At 37.2% G+C, this 15,631-nt stretch overlaps 1 protein-coding gene across 3 annotated transcripts in view; it reads left to right on the forward strand.

Moving 5' to 3' along the window:
• The window catches only part of AOX1 (aldehyde oxidase 1), a 38,793-nt gene that overhangs the window by 18,405 nt on the left and 4,757 nt on the right, over window positions 1–15,631 (forward strand). For 2 of the 3 annotated variants that reach the window (XM_036387084.2, XM_036387086.2), the window contains 13 exons: window positions 529–655; window positions 946–1,068; window positions 2,175–2,271; window positions 3,213–3,337; window positions 4,774–4,907; window positions 6,159–6,246; window positions 7,749–7,835; window positions 9,300–9,491; window positions 9,785–10,012; window positions 11,056–11,151; window positions 11,845–11,973; window positions 12,469–12,543; window positions 14,332–14,384. In XM_036387084.2, the coding sequence (XP_036242977.1) occupies window positions 529–655; window positions 946–1,068; window positions 2,175–2,271; window positions 3,213–3,337; window positions 4,774–4,907; window positions 6,159–6,246; window positions 7,749–7,835; window positions 9,300–9,491; window positions 9,785–10,012; window positions 11,056–11,151; window positions 11,845–11,973; window positions 12,469–12,543; window positions 14,332–14,384 (1,554 nt within the window). The remainder of the gene's footprint in view (window positions 1–528; window positions 656–945; window positions 1,069–2,174; window positions 2,272–3,212; window positions 3,338–4,773; window positions 4,908–6,158; window positions 6,247–7,748; window positions 7,836–9,299; window positions 9,492–9,784; window positions 10,013–11,055; window positions 11,152–11,844; window positions 11,974–12,468; window positions 12,544–14,331; window positions 14,385–15,631) is intronic. The other variant, XM_036387087.1, reaches the window with a different exon arrangement.

Below are 15,631 nucleotides of genomic sequence, written 5' to 3' on the forward strand. Positions count from 1 at the left end.
GTGTGCTGGGATCTGATGACCTGCTGAAGTAGATGCTATCAAAACATGTTGTTCTTATAGACCTTCTGCTGTTCTTTCTGATCCTTTTACACCTAGACATTTCCATTCCTTCTCCATTTATACTGGTTTTGTAACTTTTATATCTCTCTACATGAATCCTCCATCTGAAGATGAGTATTTCTATCTTGCAATATGTGTGTAGGCTGTCAGGTCTTAGAAAGTTGCAGTTGTAACATTGTAATTGTGCAGTGATTTTTATTAAACCAATGCAGTTCAGGCAATCTAATGGGCCAATGATTTCCCTGTTGTATCTAAATTATCTTTTAAAAATGAAGCAGATGAGTAGAATCTTAAATTGTCTTTTATCTGCACTTCTCCACATGCCAGAAACAGAAAGAAAAGATGTATGTGAGCCTATGAGCAAATCTTGGTAGTACAAGAAGTATACCTCTGTTTTGTGTTTCCTTCCTCTGTCATCAGTTTCTATAATTAATGAATTGCACTTCTCTCTTCCCATATCCCAATCAGATCTATAGATACCTCAGAGGCCCTAAAAGGACCAGGTGTGTTTGATGTCATAACAGCTCATGATGTGCCAGCTGCAAATGAGTTTCATTTTTCTGATGATCCAGAGATTATATTTGCAAGAAACGAGGTATAAATACAATCTTTTTGCAACTGATTTTCTTAATTTTAACTGTTTTTTTTTCCCCAGCCTTTTATTGTCCTATTATCCATTTCTTAACAGCGTATTTTCCCTGATTCTGTAGTTATAGTGGTATTTTTATAATTTGTTAGCTTCTTGGATGATGTGAAAACACAGAAGTTCTTAAAGAAAACTTCTGAACAGGAAATATAAGTGATGGTAATGTAAAATAAGAATATCAATAACACATGTGGGAATTGTTTGAATCCACTGTTCCAGTACTGATGTATATTCTGCAGGTGATTTGCGTGGGTCAGATTGTCTGTGCTGTGGTCGCAGATTCAGACGTTCATGCCAAACAAGCAGCTGCAAAAGTGAAGATAGAGTATGAAATGCTGGAACCAGTAATTTTAACAATTGAGGTACCAATAATTTCTTCTGCTTTTTTATTGTTTTACCTATTTAATGAATAGAAGCAGTTCACACTCTTTAGTTGCTTTTAAAATATGATTTTTAAGGAAACAAGCTGAATTTGAACATCCAGTTAAGCAGTGGTATCTCCCTATAAATAAATTAACCTTTTGTCTAATTTTGACCACTTGTGATAGACAGGCAACAGTTTTGAAAGTATGAAGGTTTCACAAGTTTTACAGTAATAAACATTAGAATGCAAAAAAAAAAAAAAGAACTCTCCCAGTGAGGAAAAGGCAATGGGCATGCTGGTTTCTAATTTTCTGGTAGCTACCAGTTGGTAAGTCAACATGTGTATAGTGGCTACAGTCAGCCTCTGATTATCTCTAGCATTTTTATCTGTTGCCTAGCTTGAAAGCTAGGCTGGAGACGTAGGAGTTGTTGGGGGAAAATGAAAGAAAGATGTTAGGGATGAATATTTCAGAAGTGTAATGTGAGAGTCACATATGGACTTACCCTGGATTAAAGAGAATAGAAGTAAGGAACAAAGAACACACAGGGAATCAGCATTAGTTCTGGCAGTCACTTTACAGCTTGTTTTAATGTGTGTGTAGTCTAATGGAACAATTTTTCTGATAGAAAAATAGATAAAGGCTGACAAATTTTGTTAACATTTCATTAGAATTGAAAATCCAATGAAATCTTACTAGAAATAAAGCAAATGCTAATTTATAAATAGACTCCACCTTTACTTAGTCCTTGTGATTTCTTCCCCTCTGACTGGCATCACACTTTGGATGATGCAGTTGCATTCTTACTCTATGGTGTCTTGGTCACTTTCTGGATGTATGACTGGGAAGAGCAGGTTAAATAAACTGAATGCATTTCCTTCAGAAACTGCTGTCATCAGTTACACAAGATGCATCAGGAAAGAATTGCTGGTATTAAATAAACAAACTCAATAATGACAGTAAAATGATGGAATACAGCTGTTCATTGATTTAGGTAGCTGGTGGTTCCAGTCTCTGAAGACAATGGTGTTGGTCCTGAGACTAAAGTGCTGCTGGGAATCTTGAAAATACTTAAAACCCCCCATTTCTCTTTTTCTCCATTACAGGAAGCTATAAAACACAACTCATTCTTTGAGCCAAAGAGAAAATTAGAACAAGGAAATGTTGATGAGGCATTTGAAACTGTTGATAATACAATTGAAGGTAAACTGTAGAATACATTTGATGTGAAATTTTTGGCTGTCAGTATTTGGGTTTGGCTGTCTGCTCTTCAAGTCCCAGTTCTACCTTTTTTCTGTATAGTCATTAGGCCTGAGAAAATAGCTAAACCTAGTGTATTGTTGTTCTGCTGCTACAGTCAAGTTTTTTGCATCACTTGGAAGAAGTTAAAGAATAATTAGGTTGGGAGGGAGTCTTAGTCCAACCTCCTACTTAAAGTAGGTCTGGTTAGAGCAGGTTGTTACAGGCTATGTCCAGTCATGTGTTTAATATCTCCAAATATGGAGATTATGCAACATCTATAGCATGTTGCATAGAAACCTGTTCCAGTGTTTCACTGCTTTCATGCTGATTTTGATTTTTCTTATCTCTAGCTGGAATTTCTTGTGTTCATTGCCTCTTCTCTTTCCATTGGGCATCTCTGAGAACAGTCTGGCTTGCTCTTGTCTACACCCTTCCATTAGGTAGTTGTAGACAGATCTCTTCTTAAACCTTTTCTTCTGCAATAAGATCTCTTCTTAAACCTTTTCTGCTTATGAATGAATAAATCCAGTTCTCTCAACCTCTTTTCATACATCCTGTGGTTCAGCCCCCTGATGATCTTGGTGGCCCTCTTCTTGACCTTGTCCAGTATGTGCATGCTTTGTTTAGCTTATCTAGGCTTTATAGATTGTTGTCACCACCTGTGGGCAATAGTGTTCTGCTTTAATCCAGTTCTGGTGATGCTACTGGAACAAGACCATTTTAATATTACAAGGATTTTAATTTGTGTTTTTATTTTAGATGCTGCTCTTTCACACAAGTAGTATCAGAGGATTTGAAACTGATGACCATAATTTACATGATGGTGGGCTGTTAATTCTTCTCTGGTTGATTTCTTCTGTCCTTTTCCCTCAGTAATACTTGTGTTTTTCTCATTGGATCAGGGGAGATTTGCATTGGGGGACAGAAACACTTTTACATGGAGACTCAGAGTATGCTTGTTGTTCCAAAAGGAGAGGATAAAGAAATGGATTTGTATGTGTCAACACAGCATCCAGCAATTATTCAGGTAATGCAGAGCATTCTCAGAGAAAGTGTGTGGACTTGTGACAATAGAGCTTTTAAAGTTTTGTCTACAAATCTGTAGGAACAGAAGCCATAGAAACATGAAGTTGCCATCTGGATGTCCAATAACAGCTGGTTTGTAGTGCTGCTGTATTCTGATAAACACTGAGCACTCCACTGTCAGGATAAGTCTCTCCTTTCCCTTTGAACAAAGTACTTCATACTCCACTATTGTAGGCATGAAAAACTCCCTGTGGAGTGCTGAGGCTCCTCCATCTCAGTTTTCCACTGGAGTGAGGAGCAATTAGTTCTCTACAGAGTCAGAACCTACTGAGGATCTGATCAAGTCTAACAGCTGTAGGTAAGACTGCTGCTCCATGGAGCAGTCTCCTAATCACAGATTGGTTTGGGTTTCAAGGAGCCTTTAAAGACTATTTCATTCAACACTCCTGCCATGGACAGGGCTGTCTTTCTCTGGATCAAATTTCTCAAAGTCTTATCCAACATGCCCTTGAACACTCCCAGTGATGGGGTGTCCACAAATTCTCTGAGCAACCTGTTCCCATGCCTTACCACCCTCATTGTAAAAGATTTCTTTCTCTTGTCCAGTCTAAACCAGCCCTCTTTTAGTTTAAAACCATAGCCCTTTGTCTTGTCAATAAAAGCGTTGCTAAAAAGTCCTCCTCTGTTTCTTGTGAAATCCCCTTTATAATTTGAAAGGCCACAGTAAAATCTCCCTGGAGCTGTCTTCTCCTGCTGAGCAACTCCAAGTCTCTCAGTCTTCATAGTAGAGGTGTTCTAGCCCTCTAGACACTGTCATGATGGTAAATGACAAAACAAAGCTGCCATAGCTTGTGGTCTGCAGAGCAATGGCCATAGTGCATGAAACTGCTGGCATTTCAGACTCAACACTGGCATTTTGTGTTCAAAGCCCAGTTCTGCTCCTTTTATAATTTCCATTATTATTATATTGCCAATAGCCAAGTAGTATGAAAAACTTCGTGTTTGAGAAAATTATTTCAACCAAAAACATTCCTGACACTAGCAAGACCTTAGATAATTAGGAAACAAATAGTTTTATTTTAAATAAGAATGAGGTATTGCCTTAGTAATAAAAATAATACAAACTGTTTACTAATCCATTTTTATTATACCTGAAGCTTCCTACTATTTAGATAATGTAATTTAAGGTTATTATTCTTCACATTGGCCAATGGTCTTTTCACAGTCTGCATGGTAAAGATTTGAAATGTGAGCACTGTTGAGAGTTTGTCGTTATTCTTTCTTTGCTTTTTAACCTAAGGTAAAGGAAAAGCTATATTCATCTGATAGAAGAATAGAAATACCTGTGGAACCCTTTTCTAGAAAAGGTTCCTATTTCAGAATCTAGCTTTTGGACTTAGTTTGGGTTGGCATAAAATATTAAAACTTGTTTTACAGGAGATGGTAGCTGCGAGTTTAGGTGTTCCAGCCAACAGGGTCATGTGCCATGTTAAACGAGTTGGTGGAGCTTTTGGTGGGAAAATCCTGAGAACTGGTTTACTGGCATCAGTTGCTGCAGTGGCAGCAAACAAGTAAGTGGCAGTATGTGTGTTTTGAGATATGAAAAAAGTTAAGCAAACAAGTTTTCCATTTTGGCTAAAATGCTTTCTCTTTTCCGAAGCTGCTAGTCAAAATGTCATACAATCCTGACTTCACGCTTTGCAAGACTGTTTGGTGCATTTCTTTGTTTTGTTTTCTTGGATTACTTATTTTAAGCAGCTCTAGCCTCAACTAAATTAATGGGCTGCAAGATGATATTAGTATGAGCTAGAAATACTCAAAAGGACCGGTGCCTACTGAGACTTCCTGCATATGCAGGAAGTGCACAATATGCACAATAAAATATGCACAATATGCACAATAAAATATGACACTAACCCTCCAATTGTGAACTTCATTGACACAGCAGAATGCAGAAGGAAGAGTCACGAGTGGAAGTGCTTTTAAGAAAAAGTAGTTTTAGCTCAGTTCTCAACATCTTTCAGTCAAAATTAGCTTAAATCTCTGAGGTATTATGCTTTTTCTAATACTGCTTGAATTAGTTTAAGAAAATTAACCTGTAAAGCTCCATGCCCCCATCTTCCAAATTTGGCAGGGTTAGCTGTCAGGGCATACAAAACTCCTTTATAAGCATAACTGATTTGCTGCAGAATTCACATTGGGCTACATCCTGTCAGCCAAAATGATATTTTCATCTGAGGAGTTAGCTCAATAGGTTTATGTTACTTCACTGTCACTGGTATAAAATTTACTCTTGATTATTTTTGGCCACATTATCTGTGGTTTTTATTAACAGGTCATGCTAAAAAATATTTCTTTTATGGTTTAAAATATCTTTTTTATTCTTAGGACCTTATTTTATGCCTTATATACATTTTTCTAAAGTGATTATTTTAAATGATATATGCATTTCTAGACTGATTTTTCTATTTTTATTGTTATTGATATTTTGGTTTCATTCCAAGACACTCTATTTCAGTATGATTCTAAATAGCTAAGAGGTGACGAACACTTAACACTAAAATAGATTCTTCAGGAGTAGTTTGCACTGAGTTATCTTGCTGGCTTTCAAGAGATGAAAATTCTGACATTATTGTAAATGTGAGAAATATGAAATCTGGACATCGTGTTAGGCATATGTTCAGGCTTATTAAAGTTAAGTTTAATCTAAATGCATGTTTATATGCATGGCCCGACCTGGATACATGATGAGTAGCCATAGCCATCTTATTAATAATATACTTAATTTTAATTGCAATTTGACTTTTCTTTTTTGGATTTAGAACCAGCAGAGCAGTCCGTCTTATTCTGAGCCGAGAGGACGATATGGTAATCACAGGTGGCCGACATCCTTTTATGGCTAAATATAAAGTGAGTGCCACAAGAATTCAGTGAAAAAATACCCATCTGTATTCTGCAAATATTTCAGTGTTACTGGGTAATGTGTTCTGTTAATGAAAATTGGTACAACCAATTCAATTTTAAAACAAAACTACAAGCCAGGAGCCCAAGAGATAGTTGCTGTACAGTCCCTTTGTCTGCTTCTACCTCTTCTCTTCAGGGTTTTGCATTATTATTTTTTCTAGTTCCTTCATGTTCTTAATCCTTTTATAGCTCTTTCTGTCTTCTTTCTAGGAACAGGAAGCTAACCTATAGTAGACTTCTTCTGCAGAACTTTATTTTAAACTCTCCATATGGTTAGATTCACACAAAGAAGCAGCTAATTTTTCACAGAAACAGTGTCATGCACAAAACTCACCCTGTGGAGGAAATTAATCTCTTCCCTGCCCTTGCACTGTCATCAGTTATAATTATTCATTAGGATAATTTCTGCCTTCTTTTCCCTCTCTACTTGTTATATAAATTATGTGTGCCAGCCACCATAATGGGGTTTAAATTCAAGTTTCTCTTGAATCAATAAGCTGAATGATTTCTCTTTAAAAATACCTTTTGTTAAGATAGCTGTCCAGCTCAAGCTGGATGCCTTCAAAGAGGGACTCTGAACAATGGTTTTATACCTGGGCAATTATACCCTTAGAGTCTAAGCTCCCCATCCCTCACATGACAGTACAAACCAGTAGGAATATTACAGGTCTGGAGTCTCTGCATTCTTCATGGGTTTCTTTCACTGTCTGTAGCTGGGCCATTTCTTTTTTTATATCTGTGTAGCCTTTGCTAGAGATTGTAGCTTCCTTATCTTTCAGCTTGAACTGACTCTGAGGCCTTCTTTTACTTGACTGGGTAACAGTTCAACATACATAGGGGAAAGTTCACAGCTCGCAGCCTAAGGCTGCTGCAAATTTAGCTGCTAATACTAAGCAAGTTGCATGACATTCTATATAGGTAAAGTGAGAGAGGTTTTATAAGATGCTTCCCTAAAGCCCTAAAGTTGAAAATGAGCTGTAGCTCATGTCGAGAATTCAGGAACTGTTAGTGGCAACAGGCGAAAAGTGGCATGTGAGATAAAGATAATATTTCTTCATTAATAGACATAAATGTAATATTCCTTCTGCCAGACACTGTTCTTACCATTAAAGTGGGATTTAATTTTATCTGCAGTAAACACTCCTTGGTGACACTCTTGTCAGCCATCTCAGGCAATAGAGAGGAGCCACTGATCCTTCCATTCCTAATGGGCCTATGTTGCATATTCTGTGCTGTACCTATACAGATCACAGATGCCAGGAGGGAAAGCCTATCTCTTAGAAATGTGCTTTCTTTCTCTCTTGTCCTTCTGTAGTTTCAGTGAATGCTGCCCAGAAATTAATAGTGCAGTATGACCCTAAATGTGTGGGTTATGTTAATTTTCAAAATACACAAGCACTTTGGAAACAAATGAATGCTGAATTCTAAATAACTGTTGATCCTTCTAGGTTGGCTTCATGAATGATGGTAGGATCACAGCTGTGGATGCCATATATTATGTTAATGGAGGATGTACCCCTGATGAATCTGTCCTGGTAAGGGTTTTATACTGATGAACCTTATAACATGGAGGAGTCATTAGCTGGAAAATTATGAAGCCAAATTTCTTTGTCCATGTATTATTAATCATATAGACTTTTAATACAGGGATTGTGGGTTTTTGGAAGAATCTACACTGAGCAGGTTAACCCTTCCTTATTAAATTTAGTGGAGCATCTCACTACTTTCTTATATTGCCCTACACATTCACTTCATGAATGTTTTCTCAGGCTTACTTTTCTGTTATGAACATCTCAACTAACATTGTATTACTTTTAAAATGTGTAGTTACCTTCATTTGTTCCTCCTAAAGCTTTATATCTTCAGGGCTGGGAAAATCTTTCTTGGCCTTCAGAAAATTCATAGTGATAGTTATCCTGTTGCTATCCCTATACATTTCTATACTGGGTCAGCATTTATTGTGCTGTATACCTCAGTTCCTCACTTACAGGTCTGCAAAGTATAAAATGTTTTTTGCATTGATATTATCACTAGGTATTTGTGTTTGTTCAGGCTAATTTAGCTGTAACTGAAATGTTTGCTGTACCATCCCTCACCTGCTTGTCATTGCCCCTCCTATGAGGATGTTCTGCATCCTGAAGTCTGTCAGTGAAACTGCTTGTGGTATTGCTGCCTAACCTGGTTCTGAAAAATAGCCTAGGTTAGAAGAATGTCCATTATTAGAAGTATGTACGTTAATGCAGATCATGTCAGAACTGTCTTAAGGTGAAGTCCTACAATGATACAGTGAAGCTACTGGACCTAGCAGGAATAACCAAAGCTTGAATTTGTTATTCTGAGAAATCTACCTAACAGTGAAGAGACAGTGACTTCTTCATCACGCATCAAACCTTTTTTTTTTTATACTGACTCCTAGAGCCTAATTTGAGGTCTCTAGTATAGCATTTTCCTCCTCATGTGGTTTTGAGTTTGTCATGTAAAACCTCTAAATGAAAAATATAAGGACCAGAAGACACTGTAGACTGCAGTACCTATGGTTTCTGGTAGAACTAAACCTTAAGTGTGGCTTTCCATAGGATGTGATAGTTCAGAATAGTTCAGAATGCTTTCATCAGTTCCTTTCCTAGCTACTCTTGCTTTAAAGCTAAGCTGTCTATTTTTAGTTTGTGTGGCTTTTGGTATTGAAGAGGAGCAAAATCAATCATAAAATGACATATCTGCTACATCCTTAACTATTGATAACATTCAAGTACAAGTAACATCAGCTGTGTTCTGCATCCAAAAAAAACCCCAAAAATTAATATATTGCATAAAAAATGTATTCATGAAGTCTGTATGCATGCATGAGTACTCTTAATATACCAATGATTGCCATAAACTTAATTTTAAAGCTGTCTCAAGTTAAGCTCTTTTATGTAAGAGATGAGGAAGATTTAAATGTAAATTTGAAAGAAGCACTGTTCTGACATTAAACTACATCTGTTTGTCCCCTATCTCAGGTAGCAGAAGTATCCTTATTAAAAATGGACAATGCATACAAGATTCCCAACTTGAGATGCTGGGCTTATGTCTGCAAAACAAACTTGCCATCAAATACAGCATTCCGAGGCTTTGGCTTTCCTCAGTCAGGACTGGTGACAGAAACCTGGATAACAGATGTTGCAGATAAAACTGGTTTATCACCAGAAAAGGTGACTAAACGAAGGCATCTTCTCTCCTGAAATGAAGTCTGTGGAACTGGAAATTTAAAAACCTTTAGATTAGTTTAATTGTTTGAACAGCTCTTTTCTAAGTTAAACATAATTTGTGCTGAAATTGATTTTTTTTAAATCAATGTTTGGTTGTAGAATGTATAGCATGGTCTTACAAACTGGTAATTGTTAAAAAAGAAATACAGTGATCTTGTTGTTGTCTCTTAGTCCTCTCAGATGGTCAGTTTGTCTTTAACAGGATTGTGAGATAGCTGTAATTTCATTTTTTTCAGATTAGGGAAATAAATATGTATAAGAAGAGCGAGCAGACACACTTCAAACAAACACTTGATCCACAGAATTTAATACGGTGTTGGAACAAATGTATGGAGAAATCTGCATACTACAGAAGGAGAACAGCTATCAATGAATTTAACAAACAAAATTACTGGAAGAAAAGAGGGATTGCCATTGTACCAATGAAATTTCCATTTGGACTAGGCACACCTTACCTTTCTCAGGTGAGTTTTATGAAGAGTTAATGAGCTAAGCATTTTACCCATAGAAGATTGCAGTCACTTTATCTTAGGATACAAAACAAATATGTTATCTTTTCTTGGAAAATTATATTCCACCTGATGATTGTTCCCTGAAGAGGCTGTAGTAGCCTGTAGCTCTTTTCAAGCTGAGATCAAAGCTGTTTGGTTTTCAGGACCCAGGCAGCTTGGACAACTGACTACTTAAAGGCTAGTCCCATCTGTTGAGGTGCAGTGTTGGAATAGGTGAGTTGAATGCACTTAGAAAAAGTTGTTGAAGTCTGATAGAAAAATGTTCATTGAATAATTTGTCCACTCCAGAAATAGTTCTGAGCCTCCTCTTTCTGCCTGTGGAGGTACTATGGGATGCTACTCTTAAAGACTTAAGTCCTTTGATGCTGTCAAAGGCTAACGTTAAGAAAGCAAAAAAGGACAATAGTATTTTTGGTCCTTGTATTTTTTTTATGTAGGTGTCCAGTGCTTCTGAAACAGACAACATTCTATCAATTAAAAATTAATTAATTGACTGACTTATTTAATATCAAACTGGCTGTCTCTGTTCACCATTAAAATCACAGGATCTTTGTAGTCTACGGTGCTACTTCTAGTTGAGTCCAAGAAGAATATCTCATTTGGAAATTCAGCCTATGCCATTTAAAAACCTCTAGGGCTCTCACATGTCAAGGAGAAAGAAAATGGAACTTGCAGCAAATTGCACTTAGAGCCACTAGTGAGGGGTCTCCTCCAGCTTCTTTTGGAACCACTGAGATACCAAAGCCAGGTGTAGGTTTGTTTCAGGATCTAATAACAGAAAAGACCACAAAACAAGGCTTTTTATCCTTTTCTTTCAAAGTTCATCATAGAGGAAGAGCAGCAAGTAGACTTACAAATTTTGCCTTCTATTCAAAAGCACTAATCAGATAAACTGAAATACACTTAAACACTTTGTATTTTTTAAAATTCAATTCATTACTGCATACAACACATTTCCTCACTAGTCTGATCTTGATTTTGTTGTTGTTTTTTAGGCTGCTGCACTGGTTCATATTTATACTGATGGGTCTGTGCTTCTGACACATGGTGGAATTGAAATGGGGCAGGGTATTCATACAAAAATGATCCAGGTAACAAATTATCTAAATAAATACTGCCATGTGCTTTATCTATCATGCAGATAAACAGTGTGAAGGTTTTCTTTTTGGTTGGTTAGTGTACCAGCAGGGCAGTTTCTTTATCAGCATAGCCAGTACTACTTTACATTGATAGAGTTAGAAAGCAAAGCTACCTTCATTAATTTGTAGAGGCAGAAGGAAGGAAAAAAACAGACTGTTTTTTGTTCTTCTAATAGCATGTGAAGAGGCTTCTTAGAAATAAGATTTTTGGGGGCTGATCCCATAAAACCCATAGTGAAAAAGGCAGAGATTATTCAGATTGATATAGTCAGGATGATAACATTATGATCCTAGTTGGTTAATGGATAATTCTGAGACAAATCTGTAAAGGTATTTATAAAGTCAATCAAAGTTTGTGACCTGGGCTTGCATAATTTGCTGTAAGTCCTACAGGGTATAAGCAGGAAAATCAGGAATGAGTGTTGGACTTCAGAGTCTCAATCCAGAGTTTGAGTGTAGCTAGAACATTGTCCTTTTCTGGTTTTAGTACTACCAAATTGGACAGAATTATTTCAGCTGGAGATTGGAAGAGCACTTGATAAAATTTTTATCTTTCCTGCTATAACTGACTTCCAGCAAATACTGGGGAATTGTTGGAGTGTTTAGATTTTTTCTAAAACAAAGAATATGTTGTTCCTGGAACAGGTTGCTAGTCGGGAATTGAACATCCCCATGTCACGTATCCACTTCTGTGAAACAAGCACAACAACTGTTCCCAATGCATTTGCCTCAGTAGCATCTGCAGGGACAGATGTCAATGGCATGGCTGTGAAGGTAAAGAACAGTACTTAGTTGAAAAAAATACCCTATCCCTTGAGGTGTATGCTTGCCAGGCTTTAGGCCCTAGTGATCCCATATATAGCGAGTTTGGGATTGCCAACAATACTGCTGGAGATGGCCAAGAAGAAACATGACTTGACAGTTTCTCTGGAATGGTGTTTGAGTTTTCAGAATATGATCTGGACTTTCCCAAAAAGGCTTATACTTGACAAAATCTGTTTCATCTAACAATCTAACCTAACTAGTCCTATACAAATCTTGCACTCTGTTCATGTTTGAAATCTACTGATTCATACAGATCCCAGCCCTTGTAACTTAACCATTTAGAAGTTTCATGCCTTTGTAGTTAATATGACACTTCCTGCAATACCTTTTCAGACTAAGATGGCAGTAAAGCATACACTAATGAAATAGTAACTAGAACATAACTTGAATAGTACCAAATGTATTTGTGTTTATTTTGTGATATATTCTCCCAATTCTCACCAGGATGCTTGCCAAACTCTTCTGAAACGCCTGCAGCCCATCATTGAGAAGAACCCAACAGGAACCTGGAATGATTGGGTAAGACCTGTGAACCCTACTGAATGTGTTTGAGTGCTGGCAGAAACTGTGATAAATGTACTGTAAGTCTATAAATCTGCTCAGCCTAAAAATCCTAAAGTTAAAAACTCTAGAAAAAGGCTATGTCACAAAAAGGTGAAACTCAAGAGAAGGTTCTTGGCTGGGCAATGATTATGTGGAAGATAAAAATTAGATTTATTGCCAGTGCAATATCCAAGTAACAAATCTATAATCTGTTAGAATTGATTATAGTAAAATCAGCTTATGGTCCCTCTGTTGAGTCATGAGCATCAGTGAGATCCCCTGGCTTTCTAAACTTTTCAGAGGAGTCTAGGTGCAGCCAGGTCTGCTTAGGCTCAGATTTGGTCCACAGCCTATGTCTAAAGGGTTGCAGTATGTTGTGGTGTAATCTCAGCCAGCCACCAGGCACCACACAACTGCTCACTCATTTCCCCACCAGTGGAATCAGGGAAAGAGTCACAGAGAGTGAAAGCTAGAAAACTTGTGAGTCAAATTAAGGATAGTTTAATGGATAAAGCAAAAGCCATACACACAACCAAAGCAAAGCAAGTAATTATTTCACTCTTTCCCATGGGCAGGCAGGTGCTCAGCCATCTCTGGGAGAGCAGGGTGCCATCACGTGTCATGGTTACTTGGGAAGACAAACACCAGCACTCCAAATGTCCCCCTGTTCCTCCTGCTTCCCCCTCCTTTACATACTGAGCATATTGCCATATGGTCTGGAATATCCCTTTGGTCAGTTATCCCAGCTTCCCATGCACCTCCAGCCTCCTTGCTAGTGGGGCTATCCAAAAAGCAGAAAAGGCCTTGGCTCTGTGTGAGAGCCAGCTGTATTCCCTGCTTAGGAATAACAATAAAACACTAATCCAAAACACTTAATCTCCTCTAATAGATATACAATTAATTTGAATCATTCAGACATACCAAAAGTATTATCAGAAATGTCTGACCAAAGAAGGAATGTTAATATATGCAAAGTAACTTTGTATCTTGGAAAGTCAGTACAACTCAACCAAAAGCCTCACAAAAATTTCTTGACTTGTAAATTGAGTAAATCTAACATGAGAATCACTCAAAGGAAATAGATTTGGGTCCTCATACTGTCACTTTTATGACTGGCAGAACTTTACAAAGAGCATTTATCTTGAAAACTGTCATTTTTGTGCAAATAGGTCATGTAGATCTTTTATGTCAGTGTGGTGGTTTCACCTTGGCTGGACTCCAGGTGCCCAACAAACTGTTTTATCACTCCCCTTCTCAGTGAGATAGAGGAAGAAAATAGGATGGAAAAAAGCCAACAAGTCTCAGTGGGTTAAGATAAAGGCAGTTTATCAAAGAAAAAGCAAAAGGTTGCACATGCACACAGTCTCGTGACCCAATATAATCAGTGACTTATCAACCAGATCTGGTTAGCTGACAGAGGGACCCATCTCTATAGAACTTGATCAGAAAAACTGAGCAGGGCCCTTTCTGCCTAGCGAATTACCAGTAATAAAGATTCTGCAAGAACACTGCTGTTGACAGGTCTATTTCTGCTTGTATCAGATTGTTCATGCAAAAGGAGTTTAATTCTGTAGCTTTAGACACCATGTGCAGCTAAACATGCTTAACTCAGTTTGTCTTCCTTTCTTTACAATTTTTACAGTTTGGGTTTTAAGTAAATATGTGTGGGTAAGTATATATATGTAAATAAAGTAAATATGCCGATGCTGTGTTCCTTCCTGACTCCCTTCCTTGGTTTACCATAAGCACTGCTATATTTTACAGATTAGAGAAGCTTTTAAACAGAGTGTGAGCCTTTCAGCTACTGGCTATTTTAGGTAATATATTTTTGTTCCTTAAAAATGCATCAATTAGACCAGGACTGATTTCTGAAGATAATTAGTGCTGTAAAGAGAATATCCTGTCTAATAGGTCTTTCTAATAGCTTATTTTATGTTTTATATAATTAGTTGCTATATGGAGGGTTGGAAGCATAAAGTTTAGGTGTTAATTTATGTCTAGTCCTCTGTGGACTCTCTGGAAGTATTAAGATAATATTTATGCCATCTTTGCTCCATGGTTTAACATTTAGCAAACCAGAAAGTATCAAGAAAGTGACTGCTGTCTGTAAGTCATGTGCAGAGTGGGATATAGTTTATTTACTGGAGCTGGATTACTATAAGCTATAAATATCATTGTTCCCACTGCTCTCAGAGCAGTCTCTTTGTCCTTTTTCTTTGAATTCTTTCACAATATTTATAAAGAGCCAGAAATGAAAAATTTTTGTGCTGTAACTCAGGTGGGATTCAAAGCAAAGCTTTTCTCTTGGCCTGCTGTACCTTATCTCTTTTCTTCTTCTGCTGGTGGTTTTTCCTTATCAATAGCAACTTTTCAGGTCTCTTGGCAGTCTGGAGTGAGTTGAAAGGGCACTTAGGAAAACCATACTTTTATAAAACACCAAGAAATAGTAACATAAAATGTCCCTTCCTGCTGTTAAGCCTGTTCAAGTATGTTTTCTGCTTATGCAGCTCTTTAGGAATGTTGATATCACCACAGTAATGCACAACAGTCATACTTTGCTATTGATATTTAATTGTGTCCAAAAAAATCTGCAGATCCCTAAGCCTCAGATCCTGTATTGATCTAGTTTTTAGCCAGTCATATTCTCTACTTCCAAGAATCTCAAAGACAGCTGAGGTAAATGGATTATGAGAAGTTGAGTATATGGAGTTTGCGGATCCCTTTTTCAGTGCATGGTTCTGTACTATGTAATTGCTTTATGATAATCTTAAATATGCTCAACAAAGACATTTCAGTCATACATAGTCAGAAAATACACCTTAGTCACAAAGCTCCCATGTTTGGAAGATACCACATTTCACTGTTCTCTCATGTCCTTGGATTTACCTCATCATTCCTGACCACTATGGTGTCCTCAGTGAATCCCACTCCCTTCTAAATAATTACACTTTTATTTCAATATTCCTCTTTTAACCCTCTCACTCAATTCTGTAGGCTGTTTCTGTAATTCTGACTTTTTCATTTATCTCTTGTAAATTATTCTTTCATAGGTCCTGACAAGTTT

Source organism: Molothrus ater, chromosome 7, assembly GCF_012460135.2.
Source record: "Molothrus ater isolate BHLD 08-10-18 breed brown headed cowbird chromosome 7, BPBGC_Mater_1.1, whole genome shotgun sequence".
Classification (NCBI taxonomy): domain Eukaryota; kingdom Metazoa; phylum Chordata; class Aves; order Passeriformes; family Icteridae; genus Molothrus; species Molothrus ater.